Source organism: Engraulis encrasicolus, chromosome 2 (genome assembly GCF_034702125.1).
Source record: "Engraulis encrasicolus isolate BLACKSEA-1 chromosome 2, IST_EnEncr_1.0, whole genome shotgun sequence".
NCBI lineage: Eukaryota > Metazoa > Chordata > Actinopteri > Clupeiformes > Engraulidae > Engraulis > Engraulis encrasicolus.
In genome coordinates, this window is record NC_085858.1 from 18,502,051 (window position 1) to 18,523,734 (window position 21,684).

The following is a 21,684-nucleotide window of genomic DNA, read 5'->3' on the forward strand; positions in this document are numbered from 1 at the left end:
CACTCAGAAGCAGGAGTAGAATTAGAGGGCTTGTAACTAAACTCATAAATGCTTTAATTAGTTGACTTCTGTCTGAAGATCTCTAGTACTCCAAAGGTTATGCACTTAGGTTCCTCTGATAATTTTGTATTTCTTACCAAAATGACACAAACTATAGCAAATTATTATTATTATTACTAGTATTATTATTAATAATAAAATAATAATAATAATATTGTTATTATTATTATTATTATTATTATTATTATTATTATTATTATTATTATATTCCTGTTGTTATTACAGAAAATGAAAGTGTGCTTTAAGATGTGTTTTCCTCTTTAATTGACACATGTGAGTCGCCCTGCTGCAGCCAAACAAGCGCGAAGTGGGAGCATTATAAAGACGTCACCCCAAGCTCCGACCGTGCCAGCGAAGTGCGCAGCTCCTAACTACACAACTCCAATCTCTGAATGCCTACAGACGTTGCACACAGTTTGTCACAGCCATTCAAATCATCGATGTAAGCTTTCTGACACTCTAATCTGCGGTGGGTCAGCAGCGGTAACGCATTGGCGTTGGCACCGGACATTTCGGAATCGTTGTGGGACTCGAAGTCCTGAACGGAACGTTTCAACGGAGCTCGCACGTTTTTAACCAGAGGTAGGACACGGGGCTTCTGGAGGTATTTCTAACTGCGACAATGTATTTATGTGAGCCTAATCAAGAGTTTGTGCGAATGTGCGTTGGGGAGTGCGTAAACGCGTGCCCCCGTGTGCAGTTTGCGGTTTGCAGAAGTAGGCTTGGAACATCCAAATTTGGTCCTTTAAAATATGTCAGAATGAGATGTTGATGGGGCGAGATTAACTGCCTTATTACTCAGCGCTCCTACCCAAATCAGTTACACCGAGGGAGCTCCTTTAGCCTCCCAATGACTCTGCATCTTGCTATTGCGAATGGTTGTGTTATTGTAGCTTCCAGAGTAAATTAAACAAGCGCTTACGGAATCTAGAGGAAAAGTAGAAGCCAGCTACGCACTTCTCTACACCGTTTTCATCTTGCCTCGCTGAGGCACGCCCACTTCCACTGAGCAAGGCAAGGGCTGGATGTGCTGTGCTCGTGAGGCACGCATGTATTTTTTTGCCAGCCACCTCCACAGACAGCTAGCCAGTCAGGCGTTTGAACGACGCTCGAGCTGCTGTCGCTTGGTGTCAGCATATGGGCTCGTGGAGTGGCATACTGCTGTCTGCCCGCCTCGGGCCAGAGGTCTCGGGTGAAGTTTGTGCAGCACGAGAGGACAGGAAGATACGTCGCTGAGGAAGCGTCCGATGGGTTTTAAGCCCTTTAAAACCGGGCAGAGCCCATTCTGTCTTTCTATCAACAGGGGGCAGTCCACCACAAAACGTGAATCAACACTCTGGAATGACAGAAGTTTGAGTCATGCCTGTGTTGTATAATGTGTATGTGTGTGTGTGTGTGTGTGTGTGTGTGTGTGTGTGTGTGTGTGTGTGTGTGTGTGTGTGTGTGTGTGTGTGTGTGTGTGTGTGTGTGAGAGAGAGAGAGAGAGAACTTACTGGCAGCGGTGGTAGTCAGCCCACCATCATTACCAGTAAGGACTGGGGTATATTTCACAGGAATGAGCGCCCACGGTGTATTTTGGTGTGTGTGTGTGTGTGCGCGCGCGCGCAGCTCTGCTTTGCTCTCTCTCTCTTTCTCTGTGGGTGTTTGTGGACCAGGGAAAGATTGTGAATTGAAACACTAAAGCATTCTGCCAGTACATGCTGTGATTTATGAAGTATGAGTTCATCAACTGAACTGTTTGACGATCTGTTTCCAGACAAGTGACAGCTCTATAGTGTGTGTTGATGAGAAGTGTGTGTTGTTATGTATTTGTCATATGTTGTAGCCCATGTACTCTGGTCATTGTAATGATGGATGGATGGCAATAGGTTGTTCAGTGTGTGTGCGTGTGTGTGTGTGTGTGTGTGTGTGTGTGTGTGTGTGTGCGTGTGTGTGTGTGTGCGCGTGCGTGCACATGTGTGTGTTCATGTGCACGTTCATGTGCGTGTGTGCGCAAGTGTGTTCGTGTGTAGGCATGTAGGCACGAGTTGTATAAAGTAGAAGTAAAAGTACTCTTACAGATGTAATTACAACACTAGCATGTTATTACAAAGTTGAAACCTTGTAATATCATACCACGAGTGTTGTAATTACATGAATTAGAGTACTTCTCCTTTATACAACTCTGGGTGTGTTGGTAGATGACTCCTTGTCCTTGTTGGTGTGTGTATGTGTGTGTGTGTGTGTGTGTGTGTGTGTGTGTGTGTGTGTGTGTGTGTGTGTGTGTGTGTGTGTGTGTGTGTGTGTGTATGTGTGTGTGTTAATGTGCACACATGCATGAGTGTGCGCATTCATGTGTATTTACAATATTCTCATGTTGCTATGTGTGTGGCTATTGCCTATGACCTGACGCACATCTTGAATGATGATCTTCTCCATCTATCCCCAATTCCACCCCCATCACCAGTGGTCTGTCTGGGGCCCCAGGGAGGGAGGCAGCATCATGGAGGAGGTGGCCCCCCAGCGGCCCCTTCCCCTTCCCCCTCCCCCTCCGCCTCCACCTCCCAACAGGCCGGTGCGCGGGCTCCAGGAGTGGAGGAAGAGGGTGAAGTCGGAGTACATGAGGCTGCGGCAGCTCAAGCGCTTCCGCAAGGCGGAGGAGGTGAAGGTGGGTGAAAGGTGAACAAGGGGGTCGTGCATTGCTACTAGTAGAGCAGTCCAACTAGCATTGTTATTAGCAGTTCAACTAGCATTGTTACTAGCAGTCCAACTGGAATTGTTACAGTCCAACCAGAATTGTCACTAGCAGTCCAACTAGCATTGCTGCTGTCTGCAGGGCTGCACACAGGGAGGATGCAGGGATTAAAGTTTTCCGTCGCTATGACGGATTTCCGTCAACTGGATTTTCGTTTGGACGGATTTCCGTCTTTATAATTCATGTCAATTAATTTACAATTTTTACTTTCCAACTGAACTCAAATCGAGAGCACTCCTGGTCATGAGAAGGGAAGGAGAGGTGTGTTTGGTGTACGGATTTAGTTATACACGCGCCATACAACAGATTACACTCAGTAGTTTTGAGCCATCCCCTTTTCTTCCGTGTTCCAAAAAAAAAAAAAAAAAAAAGTACACGAGCGGTCAGCAATTCGGTTGCGGCGCAGCGCGAGAGATTAAAAAAAACAAATAGCCAACATTGTTGCTGATGGCAGAAAAGAAAATAATTGTAATACTATGTTTAAAGTGCCATGAAATGACAATCATTAAATGAGTTGGACTGATATTCCAATATGGGCTAATAATGCATATGCATGGAATGCATAGCTTGAAGAAGGTAGGACACGTATGTTTCCATTATCATTGCACCTGCCGTGGCGGATAGTTAGAAAAAAATGAATAGTTTACTTCGACTGCGCATGATGTCCTTTTCATGAAGGGGTGGCCTTTTAAGCATTGTGACTTTTACTAACATTATTCATAGCTCTAATGGGACGGCTATCATTGGCAGCTAGCTAGGATATGCCATGGCCTTTCATCCTCAAAGTTTAGGGCGTTTGACTGGCTACGTGTAGAACTAGCTCTATTTGTCTTTCTGACAACGGATAATGTACAGTCTCATTTGTAACCATAGCTTATTAACTTTGTTGTTGCCGATATATATTTAAGAAATAAGTTAAAAATGGGTTGCATTTTACAGGGGTCACGGAGGATAACCCTGGCAGAGCCAATATTTTATGCCACGTCTTGCTCTGGGAAACAGTGTTCTGATGGGTGGACTCATGGTCAATAAATGCCGTTTCGGTGTTTCTTTCACTTTCAAGGCTTGTTGTAGGCTACTGTGTGATGCTATTTTTGCTAACTGGAGTAGTGTGCAGCAACAGTTGTGTGTGTGCTTGTTTTTGAGTGGCTAAACGTCTGTGCCCATCTTCTCGGACTACGCTTCGTTTCAGTTCAGTTATTTGTGCACTGCGCACTCAGGACTGATGGGTGGGTGGTTTGTCTTGATTCGAGTGGAAAGTTGCGCGACAAGCTTGGGAAAGTGTGTTACTTTTGTTAAACGATAGACGTATGTCTGTGACTGTGTCGTGTCCGCTTGTAGGAGAGAACACGAGTGCGTGTAGGAATCGGGGACGTTTTTTAAATCAATGGTAAGCGTGTGCCCTGGCACGAGAAGCAAAAAAGTACCGGTAGCCATAGGTTTTTCAAAACGGTAGAACACAAGAGGTAGACTACAGGATGAATAGTGAAAAACATACAAAATAACCAACAACTAGTTTTCTCTCCCTCTGATTGCTACGACCAGTGCATTATTTTTTTAAATGTCAGAAATACTGCAAGCAATGCGCACCTGATGGGAAAGAAAAATATAGCCTACTACTAAAAAAACCCATAATGGGATCACTGTATCAACGCCATTGCAATTCCAACTCAATAATTCTAATGATATCAGCTAGACCATTTTGAAGCAACACTCATTGTGAATCCATTCTGCATAATGTTGTGAATTCATAAATTTGGTAGATATAAGAGGAAATAACCAAACATGAACAAATTGGCAGTTCAATGTTTGCAGTCTGATATAGTATCCATTATCCCTCCATTCTCGAGTGTCAAATAACCTAGGAAATAAAACCAGGAACTGATCGAAATCAAATTGAGTTAATGTTTCTTGATAGCATTCATCTCCATTCTTAGTCATCTGGTGGCCGAGGTGGCCCTGCTTTCCCTCTTGCCTTTTTCTGTATTTAGAATTGGCATCTGTAAACATAGATTGAAACTATGGCCTACATCTGATTGNGCACATCTGATCTAGTACCTACAGGTACATTCATACTGAGTGTGTACAGTGTTTCCCACAGAAATTTTGGAAACTATGGGGGCAGCCGGGGTTTATTTGTCACGGGGGGGGGGGGGGTCTTCTCACTCAGGGCCTTTTTGGGGGGGGGGGGGTGTCTTCTCTCACACGGCCTTTTTTTTGGGGGGGGGGGGGGTATTCTTGCAGCGTAAATGCAAAACGGCAAAACAATGACTACAGTATGACATTGGCGCATGCAGAAACTGTAGGCCTGGGCCTAAGCTTATATTTCAGCCATTTATATTTTGAGAAATAAGGCTACATAAGATTTTACCCATGACTTGTATAATAGTAGTACATTGTCATTGTCAAAAAATGCAGTACAGTGAATAATTTCTGTTTACAACACAGCTTCATTCGTCCCTCATGCAGGGGTCTGGGAAACAATAATAAAACAAAATAGGAGCAGAGATAAGAATTTAAGAGCACTGTGAAATTGTTAACGCATAGACAAAAAGGGTCTTAGAGGGTAGGCTATGCCTTTCCCCCCACACATATCTGTAGGCGTACACATTCTACATGAGGGGTGCTGGTCACAGGGCCAGTTTTTTCCAAATTCCTCCCATTAAAAGGGATGAACAACATATTACACATTTATGTCTATAATCACATTCATTACACATTAATTTCTATATGCAGCCCGATGTCTCCTCTGCTGTGTCAATGAAGGTCTGTCACCAAACTCATTACAACTGTAAAACAAAGCCTAGGGAGTGTTAGTAAACTCATCCCAACTGTCCCTTCTCTGAAGGTTTTTTATATTGCTCCCAAACCCAAGTAAACTACAACAACTTGACTAGGCTTTTGATCCCTGTCTTTCAAGCACTTGTGGTTCTCTCTATAGCAGGGGTGCACAACCTTTTTTTAACCAAGATCTACTTTTGAAGTTGATGGTCTGCCGTGATCTACCAAGTCAAATTCAAGGATGTCAGTATGAAAATTTAAGACCACCATTTATTAATCACCATTATTATGAACAAAATGTTTTCAGTAGGCTACTATGGCCGTATCTTTTCAGTGTGTTTTTAAAGTGTGTTGAATAGCCCATCTTTACAAAGCAATGCAGCACTGATAGTATGCAGAGATAATTTCAGTCATACACAAGTCATAAACAACTGAAACAATTTTCAAAATGATAAACATTTGGTATATAAAAGGCACATAGGCCCTATTTCTAAAATATGATGAAGCATTATCATGCCTTCAGTGGTATAGGCTACAAATTAAAAAGGGCTCGGAAATTCACCATTTGTTATGGGTAAATAGTAGGCTACTATGAGAGAGAGAGAGAGAGAGAGAGAGAGAGAGAGAGAGAGAGAGAGAGAGAGAGAGAGAGAGAGAGAGAGAGAGACAGAGAGAGAGAGAGAGAGAGACAGAGACAGAGAGACAGAGAGCAATGAGAGAACTCATTGGATTGGTTAACACCCCTGTTAAGTGTGACTTCTTCTATGAAGGTTTTTTTTCCAGCTCTCTGGGACAGTAGCACAGCAAAGGCTTTCTATTGTGAGTTTGGCCAATCGTTTTGTCCACAACTGAAGCAAGAAACAGCACAAATTGAAGTGAATTCCATACATGTCAACAACTAACATTTCCCTTACAGCGGCACGCGATGTAAACGCAGTTAGCGATGATGCATGCGACTAGCGATTTGGACGAAGATCCTCGCATATCGGCGTGTCATAACGCATCGTTGCGCACAAGTTCTGTTACTCACCCGATGTTGCACGTGTGCACACATGAATCAACTGTAATACCCTTACGGTCACTTCCTTAATGCTTTCCCCTCATTCTGTGTTACCGTGGGACTACTATCTAACCAATACAGAGTCTATAGGATGTATTTACTCCAGGAGGAAAATGCGAAGGAAATTCAAAATCGTAATTCAAATCGTTTTTAACAAAAACGGATATCGTTAAAAAAATTTAATTTTTTTTTTTTTTTTTTAACATTTTCGTAAACTATGGCGGCCAAATTTAAACTATGGCGGGCCGCCATAGTTTCCTCAATGTATGGGAAACACTGGTGTATATAGGCTTACTGAGTGTATAATGAATAGTCATTGTTAATGTGAAGTGTAAAGTTTTATGTTGGTTGAAGTTCTGATTTTGTGGCACTTTTTGGTTTTACTGGCGCCCTCAAGACATAGGCCTATTCTGCTCTAGGCGACTGCCCTGTCTGCCTATGCCTAGTGTTGGCTCTGGCACCGTTCCTTGCATAAAACCAGTGTATGTTTCGTTATGAGGGCAGAGCCTGGCTACATTGGTTTTCGTTGGGTTACGGAGTGATACTCGATCGGGTGCCTAACCGGTAAAAAAAGTTCAGTCAGATGACTTTTTTTTGCTTTAATCCCTGAGGATGCCAAGCAGAGTTGTGTAGCCCCTTAATGCATGCCGTACCTCCAGTGGCCAATTGTAATTGTCACTGAACAGTTAATCGCCATTACTGCAGTATGCCACTATGACACAACACAGGGCATTTAGTAATGCACTACAACTTGGTCATTGCCAGTCTGGTAACAGCAAGTCTATAATGGCGTGTCTTAAGGGGAGAAAGTAGAAGTAGAAGTACTTTTAAAAATGTAATTACAACAATAGCAGTATGATATTGCAAAGTTCAAACCATGTCATATCATACCACTAGGGTTGTAATTACATCTGTAAGAGTAGGCCTACTTTTACTTTGTACAAGAGGAATTCCTTTTACAACTGTGATGCTAAGGTTATCTCAGGACGATTCAGGGCTCTTTATACAGTACATTTTACCGTGTTGATTCATCACTGAGAGTAGGAATCGTGAAGATGAAGGCGAAACAGGTTAGTTCACAGGGGCCTGCAGAGGACAATAGTCTGGTCTTGATGGAGCCCCCCAAATGACCTTCCTTCAGAGGACCCCCAGTTTCTTACAGCATCCCTGGATGAATATGAGATGATACTGTCTAATATACCAATGTAACTGTTATTGCTGAGATAGAGATTGTTGATGAACTTACGAAGAATTTCAAGTTTCGTCACCAGTGTGAAGAGTGCTGCATGTTATTATTAGAAACCTGATGGCGTCTGTCTGGTATGATGCTGGCATCAGATCTCTTTTTTCCCCTCACTGTTATTGCTTAAACAGTCTGTTTAAAGTGGCTGTCAAAGCAGTTGTCAACGTAGTCTTTTAAGTAGCTCTCATATAACTCCATTGTGTTTATTGTCTTCTTTCTAGGCCCTGTTTCTCTCCAACCGGCAGAAGATTGAGACCAGAACTCAGCTGCTAAACGAGGAGTGGTCCAAACACAGAATCCAGTCCATCCCACTTGCCACAACTGCAGGGGCTCTGCCCAACAAAAAGGTTTGTGTGTGTGCTGGTAAAACTTAGCTGTGGCTGGTAACAATTTCCGTGTCACTGGCCAATTTGTCAGGTAGCTTATTCTATGGTATGGCATATCAGAATAACCTATATTCTGCACTTTGCCCCTTATGCATCAATTGTATGTATTTAAGTTCAAGAAAAAGCTTCTTATTGCACCTCATCTGCTAAGGTTAGATGTACAGAGTCATGATAGGGGGGGGGGGTGCTCTAGTAGAATAGCGCTAGTTTGTGGCTAGTAGAATACCGAGAGAATAGCCCCTTTTGTTTTTAAAATGCGTCTGGGTCGCCCCACATACCAAGTCAACTTTTTGTCTTGTTAATTGCCCCTGCTGATACACTGATATGAATTTTTACCAGTGTGCCAAATTATAAATCCTGCTCTTAGTACTCTGTGTACATATTATAAAGTAAACACGATGATCATTATAATTGCAAAAGGAGAGTTTTCAGATAAATATGACAACCGTTGCATCTCTTGGCCCCACCATGACTTTTGCTGTCTCTCTTTTTTTCTGTCCAATCACAGCTTTGCATTGTGGAATTCAGTTGCCCGTCCTTCCAGAAGCAGACGGTTGCTATGCGACCGCTAACAACAGTTGCTGGGATACCATTTATGTACTCATGGTCTCCTCTGCAGCAAAACTTCATGGTGAAGAAAGCTTTCAAAAGACCTTTTTTGTTGTCACTCACAAAAACAGACGTGCAACTTTCAGATACATTCATTGACCTACACACACACACACACACACACACACACACACACACACACACACACACACACACACACACACACACACACACACACACACACACACACACACACCCCACACACACACACACACACACACACACACACACACACACACACACACACCACACACACACACCGCTATTACCACTGCATTTTTCATAACGTCGTAGGCCATTCTGCATCCAGTTTTCAATAGGCAAAATCATATCACAGCAGCATCTATTGTGCCACACGCAGTTGCTGAGCACTGATGAAGCATGCCTGATGAGAGCTGTGCCTGATGACTCATTCGCATCCTTTTTGCCTCCCTCCCTGTTTGTTTTTCCTCACAAAAAATATGCACACACACACACACACACACACACACACACACACACACACACACACACACACACACACACACACACACACACACACACACACACACTCTTTGACACACACACACACACACACACACACACACACACACACACACACACACACACACACACACACACACACACACACACACACACACACACACACACACACACACACACACACACACACACACACACACACACACACACACACACACAAATACACACTGACACCTCAAATAAAATACACACTCACACCTCGCTAGGTGGAAGATGAAACGTTTCTGCACAACATCCCGTACATGGGCGACGAGGTACTAGAACAGGACGAGGCCTTTCTGGAGGAGCTGATCGACAACTACGACGGTGTCCATGGTGACAGAGGTAGGTGAAGAGCCCAATGGGGTCCATCCCATTATCTCATCTCCCATCCTCGCACTTATGCTTGTGGTCTTGTGCATCGCTAGTGCCCGGCCTCCATGGATAAAACAGTAAAGTGTCCCCACAGTCGTCCTAGACACAGCCACTTTTCGAACTTTTCCCCATTCAACATCCCTATTGCAAATGAGAAAAATGACCTTTGAATTGTATTTTTGCAAGATATTTGATAAAATGTCTATTGTCAATGACGTCTTGCCTTGCATCACGAGGCCACAAGCCCAAGGCGGGAACGGGAGTCAAGAGAATTAAGTTGACCCCACGTGTGACCTCTCCAAAATGGCCGTCTTCTACCCCCAGCAAACAACAGACGTGAAAAGTAAAAGTAGAGATATACAGCGCCGCCAGTTAGTATTGGCACCCCTTAATTTTATTTACAAAATGTGCAATATATCCAGAAATAAATGGAAATATAAACAACTTTTACCAACAGGATCTTTTAATTGAAGGTCCAAAGATATTTAGAATAGCAAAGTATTTTTTTCCAAATGCATTTTGTAATTTCAAGCAAAAACATGAAAAAGGGCATGTCCGTGAATATTGGCACCCCTTCTTAACGGATTGGTCTCACACCATTAGACAGCAAAAGCAGCCTCCAAAGGTTTTGGTATTCGTCTATGAGCTTCTTGCACTTCTCTAGTGGCATTTTGATGTGTGCATTTGGATGTGTGCTTTGGGTTTTTGTCTTGTTGGAGTGATGATCTTCACCTCAAACCAAGTGTTCTTGCACATGGTTACACATTTTCCTGTAAATGATGATACCTGTGATGCCTGTCATGATACCTGTGATATGGTCAAAGCCTCCAATACCTAATGCATCAATGGGGTGACATAATATTATAGATCTGACACCATGCTTGATTTTTGGTAGGGTGTCCTTTTCCTTAAAGACTTTCTTGCAGAATATGCAAACATGCTGTTTGTGTGCATCACTGAAAAGCTGTACTATTGCTTCATCTGACCTTAAAACATTCATAAAAGGGCTGTGCTTTCCCTGTATTCTCTTATACAGACTTCAGGTGTTCCCTTTTATGATTTTCATGAAGCAATGTGGTCTGCCTTTGCCTCCAACCAAAAACCAATACTTTGTATAGTGTTTAACTTGTGGTGCTTATTGAAAAAAAAACTTCCAAAAACAGTTCAAAGTTGACCTTCAGGTCTGTAGATGTTCGTAGATGCCTGTGTTTTGTCGTTATTTGCATCGACTTCTACAGACTTCTATCATAATTTCTTCCCTTAACCCCACATCCAAGGATGTTCTTTACAGCTCCCTGTTTGGCAGATTTCTGAATAACACAACACAGTGTTGGAAATGGTATACTAGGGTATTTTGAGATGACCCTGTATTATTTGGAGATCTTGTTTTTCCAAATAATTGTATTTCTGGTGTCCTCAGGCAGCCCCTCTGTCTTCACATTTGTCAAAGACACACAAGATGTAACAGGTGGCTATTTAAAACACAAATATTAAAAAAAAATCCTTGCCTATTTCATGTCCTATGGGCAAAAGAAATTTGTCAAAGGTGATTCCCATTTGTTATCTACCATATTCGAGTCAAATTAGGTTTCCACAATGGTATCCAGTAAAGGGTGCCAATACCAGTGATTCCAGGAGCTTTACCTTCTTTACCTTCATTGCTGTTGAACATTTTTACATTTAGTATCAACCACAAGCTATCTATAGAAAAATCATGGTTGACCTTATTATTTGTTATCTGGAGATATGTCCCATAATGTGCTTAAGCTTCAAGGGTGCCAATACTCACTGGAAGCACTGTAAGAAAACTTGCCATAGTTTCCTTCCAACACAAGTAACTTCACAGAGTAAATGCTCTACAGCAGGCCTATTCAAAAAACGGCCCTGGGGCCAAATGCGGCCCTTGGGTGGCAAGGTTCTGGCCCCCCACAAGGTCAGAACAAAATGAAAACAAATATGTGCTATCTATGGTCGTGCATCATTTCCGATCACTAACACTTCAGGTTGGGGATATCTCTCCTATGCATTCACATGAGAGTGAAATCTTAGCTAAAACAGTCTCGTAAATAGACCATCATAAGGCTACTTGGAAATATAGACGCAAAAATCTGTTCTGTCTGGAAAGCTATCCACTTGTTTTGCACCCTAACCTTGAACACACTGCAGCTCGCAGTTTTGTAGATTCTATGTTCGGCCCCTTTCCTGGAGGACATGTGAAAAACTGGCCCTCAGTGACTTTTAATTGAATACCCCTGCTCTACAGTCCACCTGACTCGGGGGTGGATGAATCAAATTTGTGGGTTTTTTAGGTATTTAGGGTTTTTTTCAGTAACAACAAATTATATCTACCTCATTAGGTACAGTGGAATAACCAGTGTAAGAGTTTTGTCATATCATATGCTAGTGTTGTACTTCTGTACATATGCTAGACCATGACTTCTAGACTTCTACCTTTACTTTGACGCCTTTGGCTAATGGAAATGAAGTGAACTGAGGCCAAGCCAAGGCAGAAAGCAGCTGTGATGTGGTATAATCTGCTGTAGTTTGCATCCGTGATCAGCACTCCCACTCACTGAGATAAACCACTGCACGATTAGTGATCTCTCTCTCTCTCTCTCTCTCTCTCTCTCTCTCTCTCTCTCTCTCTCTCTCTCTCTCTCTCTCTCTCTCTCTCTCTCTCTCTCTCTCTCTCTCTCTCTCTCTCTCTCTCTCTCTCTCTCTCTGTGTTGGTGCTTGTGGACTGGTGAACAGAACTGCATGATTAGTGATCTCTCTCCTTCTCTCTCTCTCTCTCTCTCTCTCTCTCTCTCTCTCTCTCTCTCTCTCTCTCTCTCTCTCTCTCTCTCTCTCTCTCTCTCTCTCTCTCTCTCTCCCTCCCTCTGTGGGTGTTTGTGGACCGGTGAAGGATTGTGAATTGAAACAGTGAAGTGTTCCCTCTTTCTTTCTCAATTTATTGTGTATGTGTGTGTGTACGTGCGTGCGTTTGTGTGTCTGAACCAGAGGGAGGCTTCATCAACGATGAGATCTTTAAGGAGCTGGTGGAGGCTCTGAGCCAGTACTCGGACTACGAGGAGGAGGAGGAGGAGGAGTCAGAGAAGGAAGGAGAGAAGAAGAAGTGCGCGGAGGAGGAGGAGTCCAAAGAAGCCCCTGTCAGCCTGCTCAGGAGGAAGAGGAGGGGGCTAAACGAAAGTAAGCATCCTGACCACGATGTCTATTGGACTCAAAATACAATGGATACAAAATAATGATTACACATAATATAAATTCATATTAATTGGTGTGTACAAGACTATAAACAGGGCTCTAAATTAACGTTTTTTCATCACCAGCCAAAATGGCAAGTAGACAAAACAAACACACACTCACTAATGGGTCAAAGTGGCAGTGGCTAATAAGTTGATGTTTTTTACCAGCCAAACTGAAATTTCACCAGCATTTGGCCGGTTGGCTAAGTGTTAATTTAGAGGCGTGACTATACTAACTATGATCCTCTCTTCACATTTGAGAGAGTACACAGCTGTGTCATTTTCAAAAAGATCACAGTTGGGAATGCACAGGGAAATGCACTCAGATCAGTTTTCTGCTTTTAAAGCAGTCCATGAGCATGTGTGTGTGTATGTGCGTGTGAGAGCGTGTGTGCGTGCGTGCGAGCGTGTGTGCGTGTGTGTGCGCGTGTGCGTGTGTGCATGTGACTGTGTATGTGTATGTGCAAGTGTGTTTGCGCGAGTGTGCGTGCCTACGTGCGTGCGTGCGTGCGTGCGTGTGCTTCTGTGCCCTGCCAGCATTTATTTGCTTTGAGCGCGCCCCTTGTTCTCGGTGTTGGCTCGGGAACCTGTTTGTTCCAGACAGACAAGCACTCAGAGCAGCAGCAGAGGTCAGATTACAGACGGACAGCATGACCTTAACTCAAACAACACCAGTACAGAACAGCACTGCCAGACAGATACTCAACAGCCCTCATCACTAACCACCCCATCTCCAACCCACCCCCCTCATGATGCAGACAAACACACAGTCGGATAGACAGACTTGCAAACACGCACGCACACACACACACACATACACAGAAACACACACTAGAATTACCAGGAGGGTATAAAGAAAAATGACAGGTACAGTATTACAAGCTAAATGTAAATATCAGTAGTCCTAACAACCAGCAGCAGGTAAATGAACAAGACACCATCTCATTACTATAGGCATGCAGACAAGAGGGCTTTCAAACAGGGTTTGAAATAAAATAAACGGACCAAGCCAGATGACACTCACCACTAGCCTACTGTAGTCAAATCAAACTTTTGGTTCTAATCTTTAACAGTCTCAACAGATTGTTTGTCAAATATTCATATTTGTCTGAAAGTCTCTAGACAGTCTGTGAGGCTATGTATTGCACCTTTCAAATAATGCACTCATTTATTTGCTTGTTTATTTTAATTTTAAAAAATGTAATAAACTTCTAGCTTCCCTTTTACAACAACTTAGAGAAATGGATGTCTGAGAAACAGAAAAGTCTTTGAAGCTTTGCTTACAACTAAACTTTTCCGTAATGTTGTTATTACTATGTTACTCATAGTGTGTTGCTTGTCCTCCACAGGCCATGAAGTCTCCAAAAGCCTGAAGATGCCTCATGACAAGATCTTCATTGCCATCGCCTCCATGTTCCCCTACAAAGGCACCATGGAGGAGCTGAAAGAGAAGTACGAACCAGACTGAAATATTATTATGAATCCTTATAAATGTGTTATAACCAAATAGGAAGTTATAAACTGTTTATAAACATAACTGAAAGCCTAGGCCTTGTTTTTTTAAAATATATGAATTGTATCTGTTATAGATTAGTAGACCACCACAATTATGCGTAGAGAGGAATAGGGAATGATCATCCGTGTTCTGTTAATCACAGATTAGTTTTGCATTTTATTTGATTCTTATGCACATATATACACACACACACACACACACACACACACACACACACACACACACACACACACACACACACACACACACACACACACACACACACCTCTGTAGGTACAAGGACCTCTTGGAGCCCCCGAGTCCAGTGAAGTGCCCGCCGCTGTGCACTCCCAACATGGACGGTCCGTACGCCAAGTCCGTCCAGCGCGAGCAGAGCCTGCACTCCTTCCACACCCTCTTCTGCCGACGCTGCTTCAAGTACGACTGCTTCCTCCACCGTGAGTCCCTGCCCATCCTTTGGACTTTTTATTGGAAAAAAACTAAGGTCCAACCAAGGTTTTAACACATTGAATACCGGCGGTGCTCACGGAATTATGTCGTAGAATACCAGCGTTCTAAGCCCTTTTTTACGTTTTTTTGTAGACTCACAGCTTATTATGTGATAGGGCCACTGAAATATGTTATGACTCGTTTGAAAGTGGAGACGCTGCCCTCTTAGTAGGTGAAAACTGTGTGTCTCTACGAGCTTTTATTGCCGAGTAAACCCACGCTAAACCGAAGTGGGTATCCATGGAATTCAGCTACAATCGGAGATATTGAGGTTTTTGTGAAGGGTGCGCTTCTTCAGAATGTGACGAGTTTGAAAGGGGATGAGTTGGTTTTAATCACAATTTGGTGCAAGGTTAGCTCTGACACACATCTTCCTGCACGTCAAGACACACCTCCTGCTCTAAACCACTACGACACCGGCAATCAATGCCCTTCGAAATCCACGTTTTTCACACAGACTGAACACAAGCTCTTTGCACACATGCAGAAGGTCGGACATTTGCTAAAATAGTTCCCGATGACTCCCGAAATAATAGCCCAACATTGACAACAAATCCCAATGATATGATGCTTAGATGTAGCCCATCCGATCCATATGTAGCCATCTATGCTAGCTTCTGGCTTTTCACATACAGGAAGACAGTTCAACATAGGGGTGAATAATCAAATAAACTTATCTGGTTGGCGATCAAACTTCTAAATCGGAGCGCATTACTCCAATTACAATTCGGGTGCCATTTTGATCCAAGGAGCTGGTAAAGGTCTAGGTAGCAAGCCCAGAAAGTTCAAGATACTCCTGGCACGATATACAATGGTCTCTGTGTTTACCTATTGCGTGAAGTCAGACACAATACACGCTACCGATCGTAGGCTACTAGGGAAACAACAACATAGCACGATTCACGAATACGGCAGCACACCTCCTGCTCTGTCACACTACGACACCAGCAATCGATGCCCTTTGAAATCCCCGTTTTTCACGTGGACTGATCACAAACTCTTTGCACACATGCAGAGGGTGAGACATTTGCTAAAATAGCTCCCGATGACTCCCGAAATAATAGCCCAACATTGACAACAAATCCAAATGATATGATGCTTAGATGTAGCCTAGCCATCCGACCCGAATCATATGCGGTGGCAGATGGACACTCCCAGCTGAGATCGCTCCCGGACGTGTAGTCCCAGGTGTTTCTATCACTCCCGGACGTGTAGTCCCACCCGGATCGATAGTCTGGCTAGTGGGAGCGAGCCGACAGGGGAGCGTCCTGCGTTGGGAGCGACAATCAGGGAATCATGATATGTAGCCATGCTAGCTTCTGGCTTCTCACATACAGGAAGACACAGAAACTTATCTTTTTGGCGATCAAACGTCCAAATCGGAGCGCATTACTGCAATTACATATCGGGTGCCATTTGGATCCAAGGATCTGGTAAAGGTCTAGCAAGTCCAGAAAGTTCAAGACACTCCAGGCACTATACAATGGTGTTTACCTATTGCGTGAAGTCAGAGACAACAGATGCTACAGTGACCGTACTAGGGAAATCAATGCAGGCAGCGCGATAGGCGACATGGGTTGGCTTCCAGACATCTTGGTAAGTTAAATTAAAATATCCAAATCATAACACTCAAACATCATAACAATCAAACAACTTTGGACTGCAAATGTTGTCATTTATGTCCATCACAGAGCTACCAAAATCACATATATTGTCCATTGAAGGGTGTAGATTCAAAATATGATATTTAAATGCAAAAACGTATTTTTGCGTTTTGGTATACAACGCATGGGCGTGAAAAACGCATTATTACGTCGTCGGTACTCAATGTGTTAATATCCATGTGTCTGTAGTAGGGATGCATGTAGGGCAATATATCGAAAATGTATCAAAAGTGGCCATATGCGTATGGCAAAAATGACTTAACTATCGCTAACAAGTAAAACATTCCTGTGCTGTCCAATCACTAGCTGAATGTCAACAAATGCACAAAAAGCCCACCATGTCCAAAGCCATGACCCCCACACAGGCCGACAAATAAATGTCAAGAAATACTCCCGGCTATATTTCTAAATATTGTTTAAATATCGTTATTGAGGTATTGCATGCTGTTATCAAGTATCGATTTTTTTTTCTGAAAGCGGGCATCCCTACTCTGTGGATGGGATGAGTGTTGTCTTTTGTGGGCCAAATGGGTATCCTATTCATTCCTTCATCACTACATACCCTCTGGCAGGGACTACCCCTTTATGGTGAAGTCAGAAATCTGTTTCTATGTGAAATGAGACACCACTTGATGCATTGTCAGTAGCTGGGGAATTCACCTACCTATGCAAGACCAGGCTGTAGATTTCCACTTACATTAGCCCACTGACCACACTGAAAGAGCTGTTGACAAAAAGTTAAAACTTAGTGCTGGTAGCAAAACAGTGTTAGTCATTTGAACTACATGTACGCATGATGAATGATACAATAGCCTAATGTATTTTGTATTTTGTACAAAACCATCATAATTAAGAATGGCATTGAGCAGAATACAGACTAACATCGAAACAAGTCATGTCAACACTGGAATGTTTCAAATTGTAAGGATTTTTAAGTTCCCCCCTGTTATTGAGTGGGTTGAAAGATATTACACTTTGCAGACAGACTGTAGGAAAGTGTTTTTCTGATATGAAAATAAGCTATCCTAAAACCATTAGCTTATTTATCAAAACTGAGGTCAAGATTCTTTTGTAATGGACACTTTTTTAAAACCACAACCCTCTCTGCCAGTTTTCATGTAGGTTTTAGTTTTTTCTCTTTGTTGCCAGGTCTGTCCTCATTGGTTTTTCATGACCAGGAGTCCTTCCCCGCTGCTTCACAGTCCCTGGTGTCTCTCTTTGTTATATTTGGATTGCGTTGTGTCGGTGGCTGCTGTCATCTTAGTGCTCTTAGTGTCCTACATTACGGATAAAGACCACTCTGTCACTTCACTGTCACCCGAGCCTCACTCACTCTCCCTAGACACTCACAGCACTTCAGCTCTTCTCGTCTTCTTTGTTTTACCCTTGGACCACTTACGTTCTTCTGATTCATTCAAGAACAAATGCTTTAAATGTCCACCAAAACTCTTACCAGCAGCTGTGCTTTCAAGGTGTTCTCTTCTTTCACTTCAATTAAACAGTTTCTGTATAGGAAAATAATGTCCCATGTATACGTCTTCGTTTAAATCGTTGACAACCTCTAAATACACAAATCAGTTCCACTTTATTGCAACAACGTGCTATTTTCCCACCACATTGATTTGACATGGGATACCTGTCCATATGTTGCTACTGCACTGTATATCCTTTACATTGAGGTTAAGAATAGAGCGTTGGGTGGAAGCCATTAATGTATTAATGTGCGTGTCCTGTGTGTGTTTCCGTTGGCTCTCAGCTTTCCATGCCTCTCCCAATGTTTACAAGAGGAAGAGCAAGGAGATCCGCATGGAGACTGAGCCATGTGGGCTGGACTGCTTCCTCCTGCAGGTGCGACAGCACTCACGCACAAGATCAGTTAGCAGACAACTACAACTAAAGCAAACATGCATGCACACACACACGCACGCACACACGCATGCGTGCAAACACACGCACGCACACGCACACACACACACACACACACACACACACACACACACACACACACACACACACACACACACACACACACACACACACACACACACACACACACACACACACACTGTGATGGAGTGACCATCACTAGGATTGTGGGTGTGTTCTGACTGTCACACCAATGAGCCTGGCTCTTTGGTGTAGCGGTCAGAGCCCCAGTTTACTACTCCAGAAGGTCTGGATTCGAGTCACAGCTGGGCAACTCTACTCCCCTTCGCTACACACACACACACACACACACACACACACACACACACACACACACACACACACACACACACACACACACACACACACACACACACACACACACACATAGCAGATGTCTGTTACAGGGGGCTGTCAACCAAAACAAGTCTACATCATGACGTGAAATGCAACAGCAGCACAACAGAGCAAATACACAGCCCATTTAGAGAGACACAGAGTGAAATCTCAGACGCTTGTTATATGCAAGGACTGTAAACTCTAATATGTTGTATATGTACTGACACCTTTATTCGTGTTCTCACTTCCAGTTAATGTCATCTTTCCTAGAGTCAGCTTTATTCAATCAGACAGTAGTCTCGACTTCTTTCCCCCATGTACGGTATGCTATGTCAGCCTAGCCTCAGTAGATTTGGCTCACAGCCACACTCTCTTTCTGTCTGCTCTCCCACCTTTTCTCCTTTTCTCTCTCCCCATCTTCCCCTCTCTCTCCATTTCTGTTTTTTTTCTCACTTTCGCTGTCCCCTATATTCTGTTTTCTACACCTTTCTCCCTCTCTCTCTCTTTCTCTTTCTATCTCCAATTCTGTCTTTTTCTCCCTCATTTCCTCTCTCTTTTTCTCTTGCTCTATTTCTCTTTTCTCGCTCTATTCCTCTATTCCTCTATTCCTCTTTTCTCTCCTCCTATCTTTCTTTCTCATTCTGTCTCTGCCTATTCTCTCCCTCCCTTCACCCCCACCCTCTCTCTTTCTCTCCCTTTCTCTCTCTTTCTCTCACTTTGCCTTTACCTGTCAGAAAGGTGCGAAGGAGTTTGCGGACCAGAACATGTTGAAGTCCCAGCGTTCTCGGCGGCGGCGGCGTCAGCGTCAGCCCCGTGCCTCGGGCTCTGGGGGCCCGGCCTCCTGCGGCTCTGCTGAGGAGAGCAAGGACGCGGACGGGGACAGTGACCACGAGACGACCAGCTCCTCAGGTCAGACCAGACAAGAAGCCAGGAAGACACAAGCAAACACATGCACACGCACACACATGCGCACATGCACATACACACACACAATTATATTCATTATATTATTCATCACCGCACATACACACACACAGACACACACACACACACACACACACACACACACACACACACACACACACACACACACACACACACACACACACACACACACACACACACACACACACACTTACAAGGACATGCATTATACATCTACAGCTGTTTTATATTCCAAAGCATTGAAAGATTCTTTTGTTAGTCTTGTCTTGTGATATCCAAACTGTATGTAAACTACGTGTCTGACTCATCTGTCTCTGTTTTTACTTCTGCCCCCTACCTTTATCTGTCTCTCCGCATTTCAATTTCTTTTTCTGTCTGTGTATCTCTCGCTCTACTCTCTCTCTCTCCCTCTCTCTCTCTCTCCCTCTCTTTTCGTCTCTCTCGCTCTCTCTCTCTCTCTCTCTCTCTCTCTATCAGAAGGTAACTCCCGCTGCCAGACCCCCACTAAGCCGCGGCTGGAGGATGGCGATGGTGAGAGGGGCGATGAGGACGTGCGTGCCCCAGAAGAGCAGCAGTGGAGCGGGGCGGAGGAGTCCCTCTTCAGGGTCCTCCATGGCACATACTTCAACAACTTCTGCTCCATCTCCAGACTCATCGGCACCAAGACCTGCAAACAAGTATGTACCGCATGGCACTGACGTCAATCATGTGTCATCTCTGTGCCATTGTCCCATAGGAATGTCATTCTCTTCCTCTATTTCTGCTATTGTCCATCACACACACACATCACGCACACACATGCACAGACAGAAAGAGAGAGAGAGAGAGAGAGAGAGAGAGTGACAGTGAGAGAGTGAGAGAGACAGAGAGAAGCACACACACACATGCTGCAAAAAACAATAAGGCATAACTACTATACTCACACACATCTGCAGCCATACACGTTCTTCCTCTATTTCTGTTACTGTCTGTTACTATTATTCCTCAATGTGTCAGTTTGATACTGATCTGATTCTGGATCCACGTTACATTCCAGTAGTCTCACTTTTCTGAAAGTCAGTGTGCATCCCTCCTACAGTGTGCACATGAGTCCATATCCTCATCCATATTTTACATCATGCTCAACTGCTGTCATGTGTGAACGTGAGCACAGTACTATGTGGGCGACTACAACTAGGCCAATACCTGCTGAATTGCAGTGCAGTGGCAGTCTCCTCTCCTCTCCTGTTCTCTACCCTCTATTTATTTTAGTTTGACTTTTCTTCTCACCCCGATTTTGTTCACCTAGATTTTGTCTCGCGTGTCTCATGTCTGTGTTCTTACTCCTCTGGCTGTTATCTAAAAGGGTGTACATTTGAGTGTTTGTCTACGAATATACAGTGTGCTGAACATTGTGTGTGTGTGTGTGTGTGTGTGTGTGTGTGTGTGTGTGTGTGTGTGTGTGTGTGTGTGTGTGTGTGTGTGTGTGTGTGTGTGTGTGTGTGTGTGTGTGTGTGTGTGTGTGTGTGTGTGTGTGTGTGTGTGTGTGTGTCTTCAGGTCTATGAGTTTGCGGTGAAGGAGGTCCTCATTCACCGTATGCCTGTGGAAGACGGAGGGGTGTCTCCGCAGAAGAAGAAGAGGAAGCACAGGTATGATTGGCCTCCTTTACATCGGACACTTCCTTTTTTTCAAGTTCAGAGCAATCATTCATTTATAAACACATTTTCAGTTTTTTTTTTCCACTTGTATTTAAAAACAGAAATAAAAGAAACGGTACATAGAATAAATAAATAAATAAATAAAGACAAAA

General features: G+C 43.5%; 1 protein-coding gene across 3 annotated transcripts in view; it reads left to right on the top strand.

Moving 5' to 3' along the window:
- The first annotated feature begins 310 nt into the window (after positions 1 to 310).
- Positions 311 to 21,684, top strand: part of ezh1 (enhancer of zeste 1 polycomb repressive complex 2 subunit) — a 36,731-nt gene continuing 15,357 nt past the window's right edge. The window contains exons 1-12 of one of the 3 annotated variants that reach the window (XM_063223835.1): positions 311 to 1,383; positions 2,507 to 2,707; positions 8,100 to 8,225; positions 8,773 to 8,895; positions 9,623 to 9,740; positions 12,771 to 12,959; positions 14,365 to 14,467; positions 14,805 to 14,968; positions 18,441 to 18,532; positions 19,684 to 19,858; positions 20,372 to 20,571; positions 21,432 to 21,523. In XM_063223835.1, the coding sequence (XP_063079905.1) occupies positions 2,543 to 2,707; positions 8,100 to 8,225; positions 8,773 to 8,895; positions 9,623 to 9,740; positions 12,771 to 12,959; positions 14,365 to 14,467; positions 14,805 to 14,968; positions 18,441 to 18,532; positions 19,684 to 19,858; positions 20,372 to 20,571; positions 21,432 to 21,523 (1,547 nt within the window). In that variant the 5' untranslated portion in view covers positions 311 to 1,383; positions 2,507 to 2,542. Of the gene's footprint in view, positions 1,438 to 2,506; positions 2,708 to 8,099; positions 8,226 to 8,772; positions 8,896 to 9,622; positions 9,741 to 12,770; positions 12,960 to 14,364; positions 14,468 to 14,804; positions 14,969 to 18,440; positions 18,533 to 19,683; positions 19,859 to 20,371; positions 20,572 to 21,431; positions 21,524 to 21,684 lie in introns of all 3 variants that reach the window. The other 2 variants (XM_063223834.1, XM_063223837.1) reach the window with 2 other exon arrangements.